Here is an 18,307-nt window from a genome sequence, read left to right on the forward strand (position 1 = left end):
AGATGAATACATAACAATCCTTAAGTGTAAAAAGAAAAACACAAACAAGACATGAATGGCTCTAAGACTAGTAATACTGTGTTTTCTACCTTCATACTTAAAGGGAGAAAAAACAGAAGGGGGAGCTCTCACTGCGGCCACGGAAAAGACAGCTCCCGCTCACTCAAGTCAAGAGGAAGCTCAAACTGGCCTCCCATAAGCCACGCTTGACAAGAATGCCAGAATTTCACATTACATTTCCCACAAACAAGCACAAAACGACACCTTCATCGACAGTAATTAGTTCAGAAAACAAACCTCAAAGAATGAAGATGCCTCACCAATACTACAAGCTGTAATGCTGGGGAAGCAACATATGGGATGAGGCCTAAAAATCCCAGACTCCTCCCCAGTATACTCATCAACCATTGTTCTTGTGCTAGCCGAGGGGTTGGATTTGCCCCAGTGTTGCTTCAAGTGTCAATGAGGCAGCAGAAGCAAGACGGCCATCTTCCCTACTCTGTTATGCTTTTCAAACACGGGGCACCCCAGCAACCCTGCAATAATAACAGTTGCTTGGGTTGTATTCATCATAACTTAGAACACTCTAGAAACAGGAAGGAAGGATGGCGAGAACTGGAAGGGAACGAAGCAAGCGGGGCAAAGGAACCAGCCACGTCCCATGGTCGATAAGGAAAGCATCAAGACTGCCAGTTCTAAGTATAGTGGCATAGTTTCAATGGCTGTGATGAAATCTTACAAAGTGAACAGCCAACACTCTGATGTCATATTTATTAGGCAAAAGATCCCTGCCCCTGAGACCTTTACAATGTACATTTTGACAGCGGAAGAAAACGGGACAGGGAGAGATGGAAGAGTCAAGAGGAAGGATGTGCCAAATGCAGATCCACAAACTTATCCTTTCCTTTGGCTGGGGATGAGAACCAAGAGTAACAGTGTCATCTTAGAAGGGGATAGCTCTCTTTAGGATAGTTTCAGAAGTTAGCAGTATTGGTCTGCAGTAGAACAGCTAGATTCAAGCCTAGAAGTACCCTAGAGACCAATAAGACTTTTGGGGTATGAGCTTTCAACAGTCAACACTCCCTTCGCCTGTTTAGGATTGCACTGAAAGCCAAAGGCTTCAAACAAAATTGCATGTGAGTTGTACAGGGCATGAAAGTTCAATGTTGACTGTGAATTAACTTTTTTATATGACCATCCACAAATTCAGAAATCCATTACAAGCACATTTACAAATTTATAATAGCGATCGCCACTGAAGTTTTTTTAATCTATTGTATTTATCTATTCTAATATATTCTATTCTATTTCATTACAATTCATCTTATAATATTGTTTAACATCATTATCGAGTTAAGTAAGTACTGTATAGGGCATCTCATGCTTTATGCTAAGATTATTATGCTAACCACTATTTAATGCTCATTATTGTACCACTATTTACTGTTCAAAACAGCTATTATCATTTATGGTTTATTGATTATTACATCAGTGTTTACTATTTTATATGTATACTCTTTTTTTCTTTGTCTTCAATATACATGTAATTGTTGTTTTGATATGGCTTTTCATTTTTTTTCTGTTCTGTTTATATATAAAAATAAAATCGTTTAAAGTAACAACAAATTCCTGCTTTTCTAACCTCAGAAACCTGACTAATCTTTTCTGTTTTCCTCACATGAACATTAACAGGAGGGCTGAAAAGAGGCTTTAAGTGGCGTCTAAAATCCAGCCTTTCTGTATGAGGGCAATTTTCAGTCTGACAAGAGTTTGAAATGAATTATTTATTTAGAAAGTTTATACGCCGCCTCTTCAGGGGCCTGCTCGAGAAGGCTCACAAAGTAAAACACGATAAAAATTAGCTTAAAATTATTAAAATTAATAAACCATTTTTTTAAAAAAGCATAAAAACAGTACGCAACATTTAACAGCCTCAAATAATTCCTGTAAACATTATTCAGGCCTCGTCACCCACCACAACATCTACCATAGCACTGCTTGTCAGATGGATTCATCAGAGGGAGAGTTTCCAGACACCTCCCAGAACGTCTTGGGAGGGATTACCCATCTGGCAAGCCATGCTGATGTGGGGCAAGAGGAGTCACCAAGCAGGTGGAGCCTTCCTACGGATAAAGGAAAGTGCACACCTGCTCCCAAACCACTGTAAATTGACAGTCAGCATTTCCTTGGTTTTTCATGTTTCATGTATCATCCAGGAGTGCTCAGCAAAACACAACAGAGACGCTATGCTATTGGTCGAGACAAAGTATGTGTACATTCAGGTTCGTGATCCTGCTGGACTGAATCCCTTACCTGATGAGTAATTTCGGCTCTTACTGAATCCAAGTAGCTCTGGTCAGTCGGGTAAAGCGCACAAGCAAACATAAAATCCTGCCAAATCTAGGGAGTTAAGAGAAAAGGGAAAGAAATAAACAAATAGCCAGTTTCGCCATGCGCATATTTTCCAGCTGGCATAATAAATACTTTCTTTTAATGCATTAATTCCTCCCCTTTCCCAATCAAGATGTTCTAAAGCCCCCATATTACATCAAAATTAGACCTGATTTAACAACAGGGAGCCCCTCTGCAATCAGCTACTTAGGGAAGTGGTGAGCCCCCCTTACTGGCAGTCTTTAAGCAGAGGTTGCAAGCACTTGTCAGAGATGCTCTGGGCTGATCCTGCATTAAGCAGGGAGTTAGACTAGGTGGCCTGTATGGCCCCTTCCAACTCTATGATTCTAAGACTGCGATTGTAAAGCGAAAGTCTCGCAGCCCCAGCTGGTTTCAAAGAGCTACAAATGCTGGCTTGCCTAGCAGGTTTGAAAGATGCAACGTTTTTAGCCCTCAAAGGAAGAGAAGAGGGGAAAGCAGATCTGGGGCTTCCCTGCACCGTGACTGGAAGGGCAAGGTTCGTATGAGAGCTGCTGATGGGGTCGGGGAGAAAGGTCCACCTTCTCAAGCTTCGGATCCAAAAGATTCCCACAGTGCGATCTAAGCAGACTTACACCCTTGAATCCTCTTGGCCAATGCACTCAGAAGGATGTTAAAGCAGACTGCCCTGCCATAAACGTGGAAATAGGGTTGGTCGCATATGGAACCCTTAGGACATCGACTACTCTTTTAAAAGGCAGGGAGACAGGGACCTTTCCCTGCTCCATGGCAGGCGAGAATTCATATGGTGCAGCTCTTCCCAGCACTGGGATGCGAAGGTTGGAAACATTTCCCCTGCTGAATTTCGGCAGGTCTTAAGCCTTCCTAAGACCACACTAGGCTCGCCAATCCCCTTGGCCCTACCTGTTTCACAGAGACCTCCTTGAACTGCAGCTACATTTTGGTTTTGTGCTGTTTCTGGAGGGGAAGAATATAAAGAATTATTTGGATTTGGACAGCCTCCAAAGTAGGGGTGAGAAAAGACCTGAAGCGTTACCTGCCCACACACTTCATCCCGGCTCCAGAGCTTCTGAGGCTCGCAGCCCAAGCCCTCTCCACTCAAGGCGAGGCAGGGATTTTCTTTGCAGCAGGTGTCTCCCTCCGAGCCACGCTGATGCTGGCAAGTAACCTTCTTAAATAGGTACCTCTGGGCTAAAATCCGTCATGCTTGGTCTTGAGCCAAAATGGATTCTTTTTAAAGAATTACCCGACTTCCAGGAATGATTTAAAACAACCAGGGGAGCATTACTTGTCCACCTGGCTCTCTAACAGTTGAAAGCCTTCTCACTGGAAACTACGCCAGACAGCTATGGTTAAGCACAGAGTGGCAGTACGGCATAAGGGATAGAGTGCTGAACACATGAAGTTGCCTTATACTGAATCAGACCCTTGGTCCATCAAAGTCAGTATAGTCTACTCAAGACTGCCAGCGGCGCTCCAGGGTCTCACCTACCTGCCTAGCCCCTTTAACTGGAGAAGCAGGGGACTGAACCTGGGACCTTCTGCATGCCAGGCAGATATGCTACCACTGAGCCACAACCCCTCCAGGTTGGACTCAATTCAATCCCCCACTCTGTGATGGAAGATTTAGTAAAATCCCCCAATCAGACCGATTCTGTCCCTGTGGCAGTAATTGTGTTGAAACAGTTGTCCATGATTTATTTTACTGTAGTTTCTACACAGAAACTCGTAATGAACTACTAAACCCTTTGCAGATAAATGGACTTTTTGAGCCAGCACGCAGGCATTACTTACAAGCCCTCAGCAGCACGCCAGTTTGCTTTCTGATGGTTCCATGTACACAAAATTATTAAAAATATGGTTTAAAATTACATTCAGGCTATATGTATGTAAAATATATATAAAACATAGATGAGTTTTGTGTTTAGACTTGGGTCTCACGCCCAAGGTATCTCATTATGTATATGCAAATATTCCAAAATACGGAAAGATCCAAAATACAGACCACTTCTGGTCCCAAGCAGTCTGGATATTCTGTATTCTGATATTGTAAGAGAAGCTTTAGGTAAAGCCACCGTGTAAACAGAGCAGTATGTGCCACGTATTTCTTGGCATATCTTTTGCATTGCCTGTGGGTGGGGAGGGACACAAATTGTCACACAAGATCAAGGTGCCCAATCACATTCACACAAGGTAGATTTGGGTTGAACACAAAGTACTTTTGTTGTTAGGGTATCTGCGTGGCATCTGGGTGACAGAGGCTCAAACTCCCACACCCCTGTGGAACTAGCAGGACGACCTTGGGTCAATCACTCTCGTGTGAGGATAAAACAGGGAATGGAGGACTGCACACATTGCTCTGAGCACCGTGGAGAAATGGTGAGATTAAAATGCCCTCGGGTGGCTGGCAGAATAAGACATCAATTACATCTGAATGTAAAAGTAATCCCACCCAAGGTGGTAAAAATCCATACTACCTCGACACTTGCAACATTTGGAAGTGCTAGATTCGAGTCTACTAGCACCTTAGAGACCAACAAGATTTTCAGTGTATAAGCTTTCAAGAGTCAAAGCTTCCTTTGTTGGATCCTGAAACTAGCATTTGAAAGCATCTGTTTTATAGATCTTCTTTAGATCCACCAAACCCTTGAACTCCCACCCTGCCACCTGTGGCCCATGTTGGCTACCTGCGGCTTAATAGTACAATCTTTTTAACACCACCTTCCAAACTTACAGCTTATTGCAGGAGTCCAGTAGCACCTTAAAAACTAACAAAATTTCTGGTAGGGTATGAGCTTTTGTGAGTCAGAACTCACATCTTCAGATACTGCTGTGACTCACGAAAGCTCATACTCTACCAGAAATTTTGTTAGTCTTTTAAGATGCTACTGGACTCTTGCTCTTTTCTACTGCTACAGACAGATCAACATGGCTACCCGTCATGATCTTACAGTTTATTGTTAATAAGAAAACAAAAGTTTAAAAACTATATTTGCTTTTTCTCATTTACTTCTAAGTTTTAAATCTGGTGGTTTTTATGTGCTGCTGGTTTTGGTTACCATGATTCCCAGCTCATCACAGATATCGTAGAACTCGTCCTGCTCGTATACACCTCCTCCCCAAACCCGAAGCATGTTCATGTTGGCATCGGCTGCGGACTGGAGGAGCAGCTTTAACCTGTCGAATGAAAGCACAATCTAAATTCAGGAAGGAAGCCTCTGACTGGAGTGAAATGGCATCCTCACACTCAAGACTTTGTTTACTTCATCAGCACCCCACTTTTCTCCCCAACGGGAACCCAAAATGGCTCACAATATTCTCCCCGTCTCCATTTTATCTTTGCAACTTCACTTTGAAGAATGGAACTAAGCAGCTGCGCATGCATCCCCTTCTTGCGTTTCAGTCTGCTGCATTTTTATCCTACTCTTCTTCCAAGGATCTTGGGATGATGGGGTAATCCTTTCCCCCCACCTTCTATTTTAGGCATACAACAAGGTTTGCCTGACAGAGGGAGAGACTGGCCTAGGGACAACCCAGTGAGCTTTATGCCACACTGCAAATTTGAACCCAGGTCTTCTCGGCCCTAGTCTAACCACACCACCTTAGCTGTCAACACAGCCTGAACATACAAGACACATGGAACTGATAGGAGTTGACTTATCAGTGGGATTTTGTTGATAGGGACATATGTGAATACCAAAGGGACCATTATTCAGCTGCTTTTCCCACCCAGATACAAAGGAGAAGCAGCCACGGCTACCAAACAATATCCACAATAAACAAAAATGCCCAAAGTTCAGGTCCACTCACCTGACTTCTTCCCTATTGTTTCCAGCTGTTTTGCTTCGTATCCAGACTTCTCACTTCTCCAGGCATCTCAAACTACCCTAGCATTTTCCTGGCATGTGCAATTATTTTAAAATGTGCCAGTTTCAGAACATTCTTGTTCCACAAGAGGGGGTCTTCAGGGAGGCTTACTGTTAGAGCATTCGCTTGGCAGCCAGGTCTCAGGTTCAAACCCGGGCATCTCCAGTTACAAGAATCAGCTAGTAAGTTATATGAAAGAACTCAGCCCGAGCCCCTGGAGAGCTGCTGCCAGACTGAGTAGACAATACTGACCTTGAGGGACCAATGGTCCAATTCAGAATAAGGCAGCTTCATGTGTTCCTGTGCTTTCAAAGCTGTTCCAAAGATCCCCATTTTACTCAACTACCCAATCTCTCTCACACACACATTGTCTATACAATAATAATCCATATATGCTTTAGAGCAGCAACAAGACACAGCAGGATCAGACTCAGGCACTCAAACTGTACCAGACACTGGCAAAATGCTTGCGAGGAGGAAGAAACACTGGTGCCAGCGATACTGGTTGCCCTCGTCTTCTTATTTCTTGAGAGGTTATTCCAACCAACCCTATGCCCACCTTATTCTGAATCTCTTTTGGAGGTCAGAATGCAGCCAGTTTTTATACACAGCTGAATCAAGCACTGAAGCTTTTTTTTTCCCATGGACTGCATCCTCTTGCAGATTGCAGGTTGAATGCATCTCCATAAGAAGACCCATTCTCAATGGGATAGGACGTCAAGGAGAAATTTAGACTGGATCCTGTACCTTATCAAGCTACTGTTCTGTGTGAAGGGAGTGGGGTGCTATTCAGATATGGACCCCCTTCCTAAACCTGACCCTGAATGGTACAGTTTGGGGGGGAACCTTTACCACTTCATTTTGTGCTGATGACAAATCACCGAGAAGCAGGGCCTTTTCTGTGGTGGTACTGACCGGTTCCTGAGTACCAGCACCTTGGGGGGGGGGTAGGGGGGAGGCTCTCCCAGGTCCTGAGGAGGGAAATAGGGAGAAACTGGTGCAACCATAAAAAGACCCATTCTTTATGAAAGGGAAGAAAAGAGGATGCTTAAGGAGAAATCTAGGCTGGATCCTGTACTTTGTCATACTACTGTTCTGTGTGAATGGAGCCTTTTAGGTGTTATTCAAATATGAAACCCCCAAATCTAAGCCGGAATGGTACAGTCTAGGGGGGGAAAGACTTTACCACTTGATTTTGGTTAGTCACAAGTGCCATCTGATGCCCACCTTTCATCAGCCTGCTTTAGAAAGCACATGAGGAATCTGTCAAAAGTCCCTCGGTCCACAGAAATCTCATGTCTCAAGCAAATGCAGCCTATCGACACGCAAAGAGGTGTTTTTAAAAGTTTGAACATGCGGTCCCCATGCAAAGTGTCAGGTGGTATAGTCCCGCAAGAGAATGCTACCCATAATACTGGATTGATTCTGGGGATGTCTGAATCAGTATCGAAGGGCAAAGGCAAATTCCGTACATCTGTGGCGTGTTTAAAGACCATGCAGCCAAACTCACATTTTGGACATCACTCTGTCTTGAAAAGAGTCGGCTGGGATCCAATTGGACCCCTTCATAAAAATGGGAAGTCGGTTGATTCTGAAATAAAAACTTAAGCCAGGGGACCCGGGAATGGGCTCTTCTACAAGTTCCACGGTTCGGAAATAAACCTGTGAAAAGATTTCAATACAGACACGTTTACAGCAGCTGCATAACACAAGCAGGCAAGTCTTACCCTTCAGGAACAAATCAGGACATTCACAACGTCTCACGGCTTTTTGCCGAGTTCTTCTATGTATTAAAACAACAGGGAATGTATCACAAAACATGTTATTGTAACGCTTGTGTACGGATCAAATTAATTTTAGCTCGAGATGAAACTGGAAAATGCTGGAAGGTTCTAGTGTTTGCACTCCACGTACATAGCTCCCAGAAACAACACATGTATTAAGTGCTACAAACGCCTACACAGCCTGCTAGCGATTACTGAGAGAGAAATTTAATGAAACAACTAGCCTGATGCTGGCTGCAATCAGACAAAACTCAGAGGCTGCAGAAATTCAAAGCTGGGTTGAAAAGGGGACACCAGCCTTTTCAAGGAGATAATTTCTGACCAGTATGGAAGCAACAGGAGGAGAAAATCCTGGCTTGCAGGAGCAATCAGCTGAGCAACAAAACACAAACTAAGCATAAAGAGCTTAGACTCTTCCTCTTGGGACTTTCAAGGAAAAGCTGAACCTGTAGGAGGCACTTTTAGGACAGAGCCTGCATTAGGAACTGAGGTTCCTTCCAAGGTCCTTTTTTCCAAAAACTAGAGGAAGAAACTAAGCAGTAATGAAACAATGGAAAGAACAGAGGTAAATATGGTTGCTTTAGATGGGAACTATAGCACTAAACCACTTCGTGAGGAAAGACAGGATCCTGTCAACCACGACTTTGTTCATAAGAGCTGCAGGTTTGGCCGTTCTGGACAAGGACACAACATAATCCCTCCTCGATCATACCACAAAATTAGGCCTTTCCTGGAACCTGAACTTGTGACCTGAGGTGATGAAGCACAGAGAAAGAGAGACCAAGCTACAATTTAAGAAATCAGAAGACCAGATCTCATCACCCGAACAAACTTGCTGGGGGGGGGGGGCGGACGCTTAGGCAAGCCATTCCCCCCTCTCTCAATCTCTTATCTGCAAATGCGGATGCCAAGATTGGCATAATTTACAGGGCTGTTGTAAGATTATGGTGATAAGTACACCCAAAACTCTATACAAATGCTAATCATTAGCACTGTGTGAACCATGAAAAGCAGACCTCCAATGAGGATGGACTTCATTTATGAAGACCAAATGGGCTGAGCTCGACTTTTTCCGCACTGACGTCTGTCACTCGAGGACCTCAACCCACTTGCCGTATGTCGTTTTCAACCATCTCTTCCAGGCTGCTGTGAAAAAAAGCTATCATGTGATCATTTCTGGTTGTGATGCACCTAGAAACTAATAATATAGAGCTGATGGGCTGCATTTGGCCCTGGTGGGTCACAAGTTATGCAGTCCCAGATTAGCTCAACCTATCAACTCCCGAGGTTTCTTACAGGGTTTCCTTTCCAGCCCTTTGAAGCCTGCAATATTTTTCTTTTCTTTCATGAGAATCAGCCTCTCTGAGCATACAATCAAGAAATGTCCTTCAGGGAAAGTAAAGTGTTCTTTGAATCCCATGACTTGTTTAGTGTGTCAGACCAGGATCTGGGATGGCTCAGATCCACACTCGGCCATGTAAGTGCACTGGGAGACATTGGGCCAGTCATTCAGTCTCTGCCTTACACACCTCACAAGGTTGTCGTTGTGAGGATGAAAAGAAGGAGAGAATGATGTTGTTAACCACTTTGGCTCCCCACTGGGGAGAAAAGTGTAGTATAAATATTTACAATAAATACAGAAGCAAGTTTGTAGGTACAGTAGACTACAGGCAGCATATAATAGGCTGAACTGCGACTGAAAATTAACAGCCCAGCTGTTCATTTCCAGTCACAATTTGGGGTGCTGGTCTTTACACTATAACACGTTAAATGGCTTCGGGGCAGGGTAAGTGAGGGCCTCAAGGGATAAACCTTTTTAGTGGCTGGCCCTGGCAGCAGAACCACCACCACCCCATGTTCAGTGTGTTCAGTGCCTTCTTGTGGTTTTCTAGTGCTAGGCCAACGCTCCTTTTTTGGGGCTGCTTTTAAACTGTTCAACATTTTTGCACTGCTGTTAGGGAAGGTGTTGGCCTAAGTTGGTTTTTAGTTGTTGCTTTGTCTATGTTTTTTGGGGTTGCCGCTCAGGAGCAGCCAGGGATGTTAAAACAACCCAGGAACAAGCTGAGCTGAATGGGCCCTGTGGTGGGCCAAGTTTGCTCAGATTCCTCCTGGTTGCCAGTGGTCCATCAGGAAACGTCCCAGTTATTTAAAAGGGCTAATCCGCCACAGGCACTGACTTGTTTATACTGATTGTGATACTGGTTTTATATTGTTATGTTATTTTGCTTTAGTGATTGTACAGCGCCTCATACGCTTCAAGTGGAGAGGAGGTACATAAACGTTTTGAATAGAGTAGAACAGAGTAGAATCTTAGAGTTGGAAGGGACCACCAGGGTCATCTAGTCCAACCCCCTGCACAATGCAGGAAATTCACAACTACCTCCCCACCACATCCCCAGTGACCCCTACTCCATGCCCAGAAGATGGCCAAGATGCCCTTCCCTCTCATCATCTGCCTAAGGTCACAGAATAAGCATTGCTGACAGATGGCCATCTAGCCTCTGCTTAAAAACCTCCAGGGAAGGAGAGCTGCAACTTCCCATACTCCCCATCTCTGCTGCATCCTGAAATGCTCCCTTCCCCAAGAGCAGCATGACAGAGGAATGGCAAGGCTACTGCAGGAAGGGGGAAATGGCAAAAATCATGCCCCCTTGCAAATGTGGACCCTTTTGAAGGGATCCATCCCACCCAACCCACTCAGATCTGCGCGAACTGACAAGTGTATCACTGCTTGGTGTAAAGTTCCAATTTCTCAAGTATCTTTTTTCCCCCAAAAAAAAGTTAGGGTTTACATGAGAAGCCGCCAATCTAATACACACTTGACATGTGCATGCACACATTATTTTGACAAATGACAGCTAAATGCTGGTGAGAAGTTACCCTGAACTTTCACAACAACCAAGTTAGAGATGTCAAGTGCTGAGGTTCCTGCACCTCACAGTTGCTGGGGGAAAGGCAGTGCTGGAGAACTCGGGAAACAGAGTTGCGAGCTTTTAATGAAACACCTTTCCCTCTTTTGAATTTTAAAGCAGCTGTAATTTGTCTCCTGGTCTGACTGGTTGGGCAGGTGCTAGGCAGAGGTGAAAGCTGACTGCCGGCTGAGGAACTCCGCCCATCTTCTAACTTCTCAGAGCCAAAACAAACATTGCAGGTCCCTGGAAAACCACTTTCCATGTGACAGGCAGCTCCGTGTGGGGGTTGTAATGTTTGTAAACTGGTCTCCTCACGTGAACAGCCTCTGCATCAGTGATGGAACAAGTGGAGCTGCTTGGCACACAGAAAGCTCAGCTTAAATGGGGCCGTAATATTTTATCTGGGATCCTGTAAGGTATGAGATAGTCACCCTAGGGAGCATAGACAAATGCTAGAGGAAAGCCCAGCTCTTCCTTTACATGTTCCTATGAAGACAGAACATATCTTGACTGGAACGTAAGCAGGAGTCCACTGCCATCTTCAAGGCCAACATGGTGTAGTGATTAAGAGCGGTGGTTTGGAGCGGTGGACTCTGATCTGGAGAACAGGGTTTGATTCCCCACTCCGCCACTCAAGTGGAGGAGTGGGGGATTAAACCCAGTTCTCCAGATCAGAGTCCACCGCTCCAAACCACCGCTCTTAACCACTACACCACGCTGGAATGTGTAACCAAATCAGAGTTGGTCGTCAGCATCAGGAAGTCAATGGGCCGACCTAGCCTCTGGCTGCAACCTTGCACCCAGTTGGCCCATGGAACTGAAACCACTTAACAAGTGTAACGTTTAATGTCTGAACAGCCTTCCTGAGGAGCCCTGTAGAGAGCATGCGCAAGTCTGCTTAGGCTATTTTAAGCAGGAAAGCTGGCACACCTTAGAAATCTTCTCAATCTTGTATCCTCCCTCTATAATGAACACTGTTGTCATGTTGTATCCGGTCTGGTTTCCGTGTCCTCTTGGCCACCAAGTCTCCAATGCCACACTCTTATACAAGAAACAGGGAGGAAGGAAAAGATAATCTCATTTAAAGACAAAAGTCAAACTTGCAATTGTCAAACAAAGAGAGCCATCCTAAGCAGTTCTACTCAGAATCTTACTCAGGCCTATGGGTTATTAGGAAGGGTACGAATATTTTAAACTACTAATAACAACAACAACAATAATAATAATAACAACAACAACTACCTAAGTTGTTTTTTTTGGCCCCAAGTTATAAACCTCAAGGTTTTTAGATTATTATCAAATTTCTTAGAAATATTTATCATAAGGAAAAATAACTGATTCTTAAATATAGGCTTTTTTGTTACAGCTTATAATTAAAGATTTCTACCCAAAGAGGTAATGAAATGAATGTGTTGCCCACGACGTACTTGCCATTGTTTCATATTATACACAAAGGGTCATTGTACAATTCCTTGGGAAATGGTTCTTCACTGCCTTTGTTTGCCTTTGCAAATTATCACCTGGTGCCAGTCCACCTGGCGATACATTTATAGAAGCTAAGAAGATTTTTCAGCATCTGATGTTGCACATAAATGAAATATTCTGGTGCCAATACACGATTTTTCTCCAGGAGTCATGAGCAAGAAAAGCTGGTTCTGTGTGTATGCAGGAAAAACCAGATGTGTGCAGCACTGATAGGCTAGCACACATAACGTCAGAATTTTTTTCAGGTTAAAAAAACACCCTGTGTTTAGAAAAATAAAATAACAAAAAGGCTTATACAGGTAAATCCTAAGAGTGTTTACTCAGGAGTAAGTCCCACAGAACTCACTGGGGCTTACTCCCCAGTGCTTAGGGTAGCTACCATAATTGCCTAAGGGTATCAGCAACACTCTAAAGAAGGGAAAGGGAGCAGAAGCATGGAAGTAGTGACTCAGTTGCTGAAAAGTCTGTCAGTCAACCACACTGCAATAGTAGGAGATGCCCCACAGGAGGGGAGGAAGGCGCTGACTCCTGTTTGCATGCAATCTTAGTGAGACAGCTTCATTATGTTCTCAGGAAGTCCTTCTAGCTTTCAACTCCTATTGATTAGCTGACCGGAACCATTAGCTCCTTTCGCTGGGTGGGAAAGGAGGGAGAAACAAGAGCAGAGGTTTTAAATGGTAAGCTCCTCAGGGCAGGGACCGATCTTCTCGCTGTGATGGCTCGATGATGGCATTATATAAAACAGAATGATAATTAGATTCACAACTAGAACAGAAGAAACAGTCCTGGTATTTATGCAGGGTACTAAGAAGTCATCGAAGACATGGTTGAAACACACTATAAAGGACCAGGTGTGGTTTCTTCAGGAGCCACTGTCTGAAAATACTACGGATCCCCCACCCCCACCATTACACCATGATATGCTGGAGAGAGGAAAGCTAAATTATGAGATCCCATGTATCATATCTATCCATCCATCCATCCAGGTTTTATCCAGCCTTTCCTCCAAGGAGCTCAAAGCCAAATCTACAGTTACCCCCTCTTCCTCTGCTGGTATGGTAGCCAGCCTTCAGGTGGAGCCAGGAGAGCTCCTGGAATTACAACTGAGCTCCAGATAACAGAGAAAATGGCCCTGGAGAAAATGGCTGTTTAAGAGGGTAGACTCTGTGGCATTATACCCTGATGAAATCCCTCCCCTCCCCAAACCTTGCTTTCCCCAGGAGCCACCCCTTCAAATCTCTAAGAATTTCCTGACCGGGAGTTAGCAATCCTATCTGTTGGAGAGGAGTGTCATGTTTGTTCAGAAGTAAATCCCCTTTTATTTACTGTGTGGGGATTACTCATAGGGATATGTGCAAATAATTGCACCTTAAGGATCAAAGGGCATGTCTACAGAGCAGGTTTCCTTTACATGCAGGAGATGCAATTTGAGTTTCCACTGATTTGTTCTCTCCTTCCTTTCACAATATTAGAATTACAATAATTTATATAGCATTTTAACCATGCAACGTTCACTGCGTTCTTAAACACTGCTTATGCTGTGCTTAAACAATGTGCTCTTGCAATCCTGCCAGCAGTTTCAACGGTTTTGCATGGGAGATGTTTCCTACCGTGCAGGTCCCCTCTACACCCACAACCCAGACTGTACCCGAGTCTTTACAGCAGTATCAAAATCCCTCCATTTTATCAACAAAGAAAGCGAGAACAGATCTTCTGCTTCCATGATTCAAGTATCTTTTAGCTACTGCACGCAAATAACGAAACAGTTTACCATACTTCAGACAGCAGCAGCAACAATTAAATAAATGCTGGTATACAATTTTGTTGCTTGCTAGGTGCAGCAAACCGGCAAACGAAAACAAGAAGGCACAGACCCCAAAACAGGATAGGACCAGCGTTGAATATAACAAACGTGTTCAGTGTTTGGGAAACGCTCAGACAGCAAGGACGGAGAAAACAATCCGACAATGTGATTCGATATGCCTGTTACCAAGGCACAATTATACAGCTTAGCCACTGAAGCCCAATTATCTGGAACTACTTCACGCAGCAGCGTGCAAACAGCCAGGAATCAGAGGTACAGAGAACAAAATGGCATTAACATGCACCTTCCACCGTGCTGTGTAAAACACAGAGCCGCTTTAGAAGAACGGGCACGGAGCGCGCTCGCTCATTGGCTGCTAATGATGTCATATCTCTGCAGGCTCGTTCGCCCCTTTCTCAGCTAAAAAACATGGGAGCACACTCAATTCTGAGGGGGTGGGGTGGGAATTTATACATTTTGAAAAGGCTGCCATCCGCTCAAGCCTTCTCAGTCTGGAACGCTACCCCGGGATGAGTTCCGCTCCAACAGACGCACGCTCCTTCTTGCTGAATGCGCACCACGCAACAGAAACCGTGAGCCTTGATTTCGATATCCGTGAAAGCAACAAGACATTGTTTCTTATACTGAAATAAGAATGTAACACCAAGGAAACAATCAGGAACAGCGGCCTATCATGGGAGAAACATGGTGGAAAGGAACTCTTATGAGAATCCTCCAGCCATTTAAGCCTATAGATGAGCCTGTTCCGAGATTGCTCTTTTGAAGGGAGATCGGGGTTCCAGTCTCGATGCTTACTGTGGTTCAGTGGCTTCGCCAACTGCCTAAGCCGTGTTACAATCATAGAGTTGGAAGGGACCACCAGGGTCATCAAGTCCAACCCCCTGCACAATGCAGGAAACTAACAACTACGTCCCCCCCATACCCCCAGTGACCACTACTTTATGCCCACAAGATGGCCAAGATAACCTCCCTCTCATGATCTGCCTAAGGTCATAGAATCAGCACTGCTGACAGATGGCCATCTAGCCTCTGTTTAAAAACCTCCAGGGAAGGACAGCTTACCACCTCCCGAGGAAGCCTGGTCCACTGAGGAAGCTCTGTTAGAAAATTCTTCCTAATGTCTGGACGGAAACTCTTTTGATTTGATTTCTGGTCCGACCTTCTGGGGCAACAGAAAACAACTCGGCCCCATCCTCTATATGACAGCCCTTCAAGTACTTGAAGATGGTTATCATATCACCTCAGTGTCTCCTTCAAAGCTCTTAGTTACTGAACAGTAATAACCACAAACATAGCATTGCCACTCATCCTTTTAGTTCCCAGTTCCTGATTATCAAACTCACAGCAGGTAAGAGGTTACCCACTCTTAATCCTGTACCTTTTAGTGATGCTTCTTGTCCTTCCACCACAAAATGTTTCCATTACAAGCCAGTTATTTCCATCCTGTGAAATGACCATCAGGCTTAATATTTTGGATGGAAAGCACTGTGAGTGTTACAGCTGTGGGTTGGAGGGGAGAGAGATGATGGCATCACATGAGGGAAGAATGATTTCTCTCAACCTGCTATGAACTGGGCCAGAAAACCAGAGACAAGAGTGGCAGCCTTGAAAGCCTGCACTGGCTGAAGAGTGTGTGATTCCAGCTTTTAAAATTAAAGATGAAAAAATAATATCTCAGCAACCCATGGGGCAGTTTGAGTATTGCCAGCTATTTGAGATTCTGCTGCCTTGTTAATGCCGCCTTAAGCATTTTGGTGCATATGTGGAGCCTCAAATTCATTCACACACACTGAATAAGTAGGCTATCACATTCCCTTCGAAGCATCAGAGAATGCATTGTTTATATACTGGAAGAATCCCCCTGTGGATGCGTGGCACATTTCGGACAGTCCCTCCTTACACTAGTAGTGCCCCATACATGCATAAAAACTCCACAAAGGTTTGGGTCCTGCCTGCTGTATTTCAAATGTTCTCTTTCCAAGGGGCACATTCAGAAAGGCCCAATGTCAACAAGGGGTCCTCCGAAGTCAGAGAGGACACAGTCCTTGAAGTAAGGTGGGCAATGTCAAAGCAGAGATGAGCCAGACCTGGGCCCAGGAGAAAGAAAGTCCCCCATCGGTGTTCACGCCCTTCCTAACGTTTCCCGTCTCTATATTCAACTCTCACCAGACCTGAGCACACCTTAGACACTTGGCAGACTCTTTACACAAGCTTGCTCACGTTGACAACAAAAAGTTGATATTACAAGTCTACACAGAAAGAATAGCCTCGAGGAGGAGTATATTTCTGCAGAGACGCAACCTCTTTAGCGCCGTCATAACAAAATCGGAAACAGGACAAAGTTTGTCCACTAACAGAAACAAAACAAAACAAACAAGTGAGGAATAATTTCATTTGCACATATTTTTGTATTATATACCAGGATAAGTTCTAATGATGTGGAGGTATGTGGAGAAAACACATTTCTCATTAAATGTGGATGTTTTCCCACTTCCCAACATTGTTGGCTGAATACTCCGAGCCTGTTAAGGTACTTGTATTCAGGCCTTCCTCTGGGAGGGTGATGCCAGACCATAAAACAGGCTGTCTGAAATCCAGGTCTCCCACAGTATTTTAAACCTGAATGAACATAACTATCTATCAAGCTTTTTAAGTCACAGTGACCCAACCAATTTACTTTCCTAGGCAGGAATTTCAGGTTAGGAGTTTTTCTGGAATAAGAAAACGAAACTTTTAGGTTTCATCTTGGCGATGCAACACAGAAAACACTGCAAAATGAATGTTCTTTATGTATCGAGGAGATACATGACATTTAAAGCAGAAATTTTCACATCACCTTCTATTACTATTTTATTCTCTGCTCTTATGACAAGTCTTGAGCACAAGTAGTTCCAACAACAGGACAATAACAAAAAAGAGTCACATCACCTTCTAAAGATTCTCCAAGAAGGTATTACTCAGCACATGATGCAATCAGCACACACAAAAAGGAAAAGCATTGACAGGACTCAAAATACGTTTATTCGCCTATGGCGTGAAGATTCATGCCCAGGCGACCAAACAGGGAAGCTGTTACCAACTGGGAAAACGTTGGTTCTTTCCACTCTTCCATTGAAAACAATGGGACTTAAAATTGCTTAACACTGCCTGCAAAAGGGCCTGGTAGTTACAAGACGGACTTGCAAGGCAGTAAAACTATCTACAACCCCGTAGTCTTTGCTGAGATCAATATGCTACACTGGCTTTCATGGAGAAGGAAGCATTTCGCTTCAGCGGGCCTGACCAGGGATCTCACCTTACTTATGTTTATGAGCAGCGCAATGCTGCTTTCTCCGGGACGAAGCTCTATGGCTTGGGCCTGCAGTGTCTGCAGCTCAGGAATGCTCACAGTCGCGAGGCCGCCAACTGGCTGGGAGCTGACTAGATCAAACTCCGACTCTATTTCGAGACTCCACTGCCGAGCGTTGTGCTCTGAACAGAAACAAAATAAAGAAGGGTGTGCGTGAGAGGTGACAGTATTCTACGCATCTTTATTTACTTGTAATATAGAACATTAGATCTATCTTAACCGTTGGTCTGGAGGTCCAAATCCCCAAATCCCCACTTAGTTACAGTCCTAAGTAGGTGGCCATAGAGAACTCAATCCCCCTCAGCAAAACCTTAATTAATGTATGGAATTCACTGCCACAATGTGTAACAGCAGTCCCTATCTCAGATGGCTTTAAAAGAGGACTAGATGTGAGAAGACAAGACTCACTGGAAAAGACAATAACGCTAGGAAAAGTTGAAGGCAGAAGGAAAAGTAGAAGAACCAACATGAGGTGGATGAAGTCAATCAAGGAAGCCATGGCCCTCAGTTTGCCAGACCTGAGCAAATAATGAGAGAACATTTTGGAGGTCATTAGTTCATAGGGTTGCCATAAGTTGGAAGCAACTTGACAGCATCATAACACAGAGATATGTTCAACAGCTATTGGCTGCCATCTCTGAATGGAGTTTCCTTGTTCAGAGGCACCTCTGAATATCAGTTTGTGGGTGGCAAG

At 44.2% G+C, this 18,307-nt stretch overlaps 1 protein-coding gene across 1 annotated transcript in view; it reads right to left on the minus strand.

The window, feature by feature from the left end:
- The window catches only part of MANBA (mannosidase beta), a 64,088-nt gene that overhangs the window by 13,628 nt on the left and 32,153 nt on the right, over positions 1 to 18,307 (minus strand). The window contains exons 6-10 of the mRNA XM_056855223.1: positions 17,560 to 17,735; positions 11,885 to 11,995; positions 7,769 to 7,920; positions 5,451 to 5,568; positions 2,314 to 2,400 (exon numbers count right to left, since the gene is read on the minus strand). Of these exons, the coding sequence (XP_056711201.1) occupies positions 2,314 to 2,400; positions 5,451 to 5,568; positions 7,769 to 7,920; positions 11,885 to 11,995; positions 17,560 to 17,735 (644 nt within the window). The remainder of the gene's footprint in view (positions 1 to 2,313; positions 2,401 to 5,450; positions 5,569 to 7,768; positions 7,921 to 11,884; positions 11,996 to 17,559; positions 17,736 to 18,307) is intronic.

Source organism: Euleptes europaea, chromosome 9, assembly GCF_029931775.1.
Source record: "Euleptes europaea isolate rEulEur1 chromosome 9, rEulEur1.hap1, whole genome shotgun sequence".
In the NCBI taxonomy this organism is placed as follows: domain Eukaryota; kingdom Metazoa; phylum Chordata; class Lepidosauria; order Squamata; family Sphaerodactylidae; genus Euleptes; species Euleptes europaea.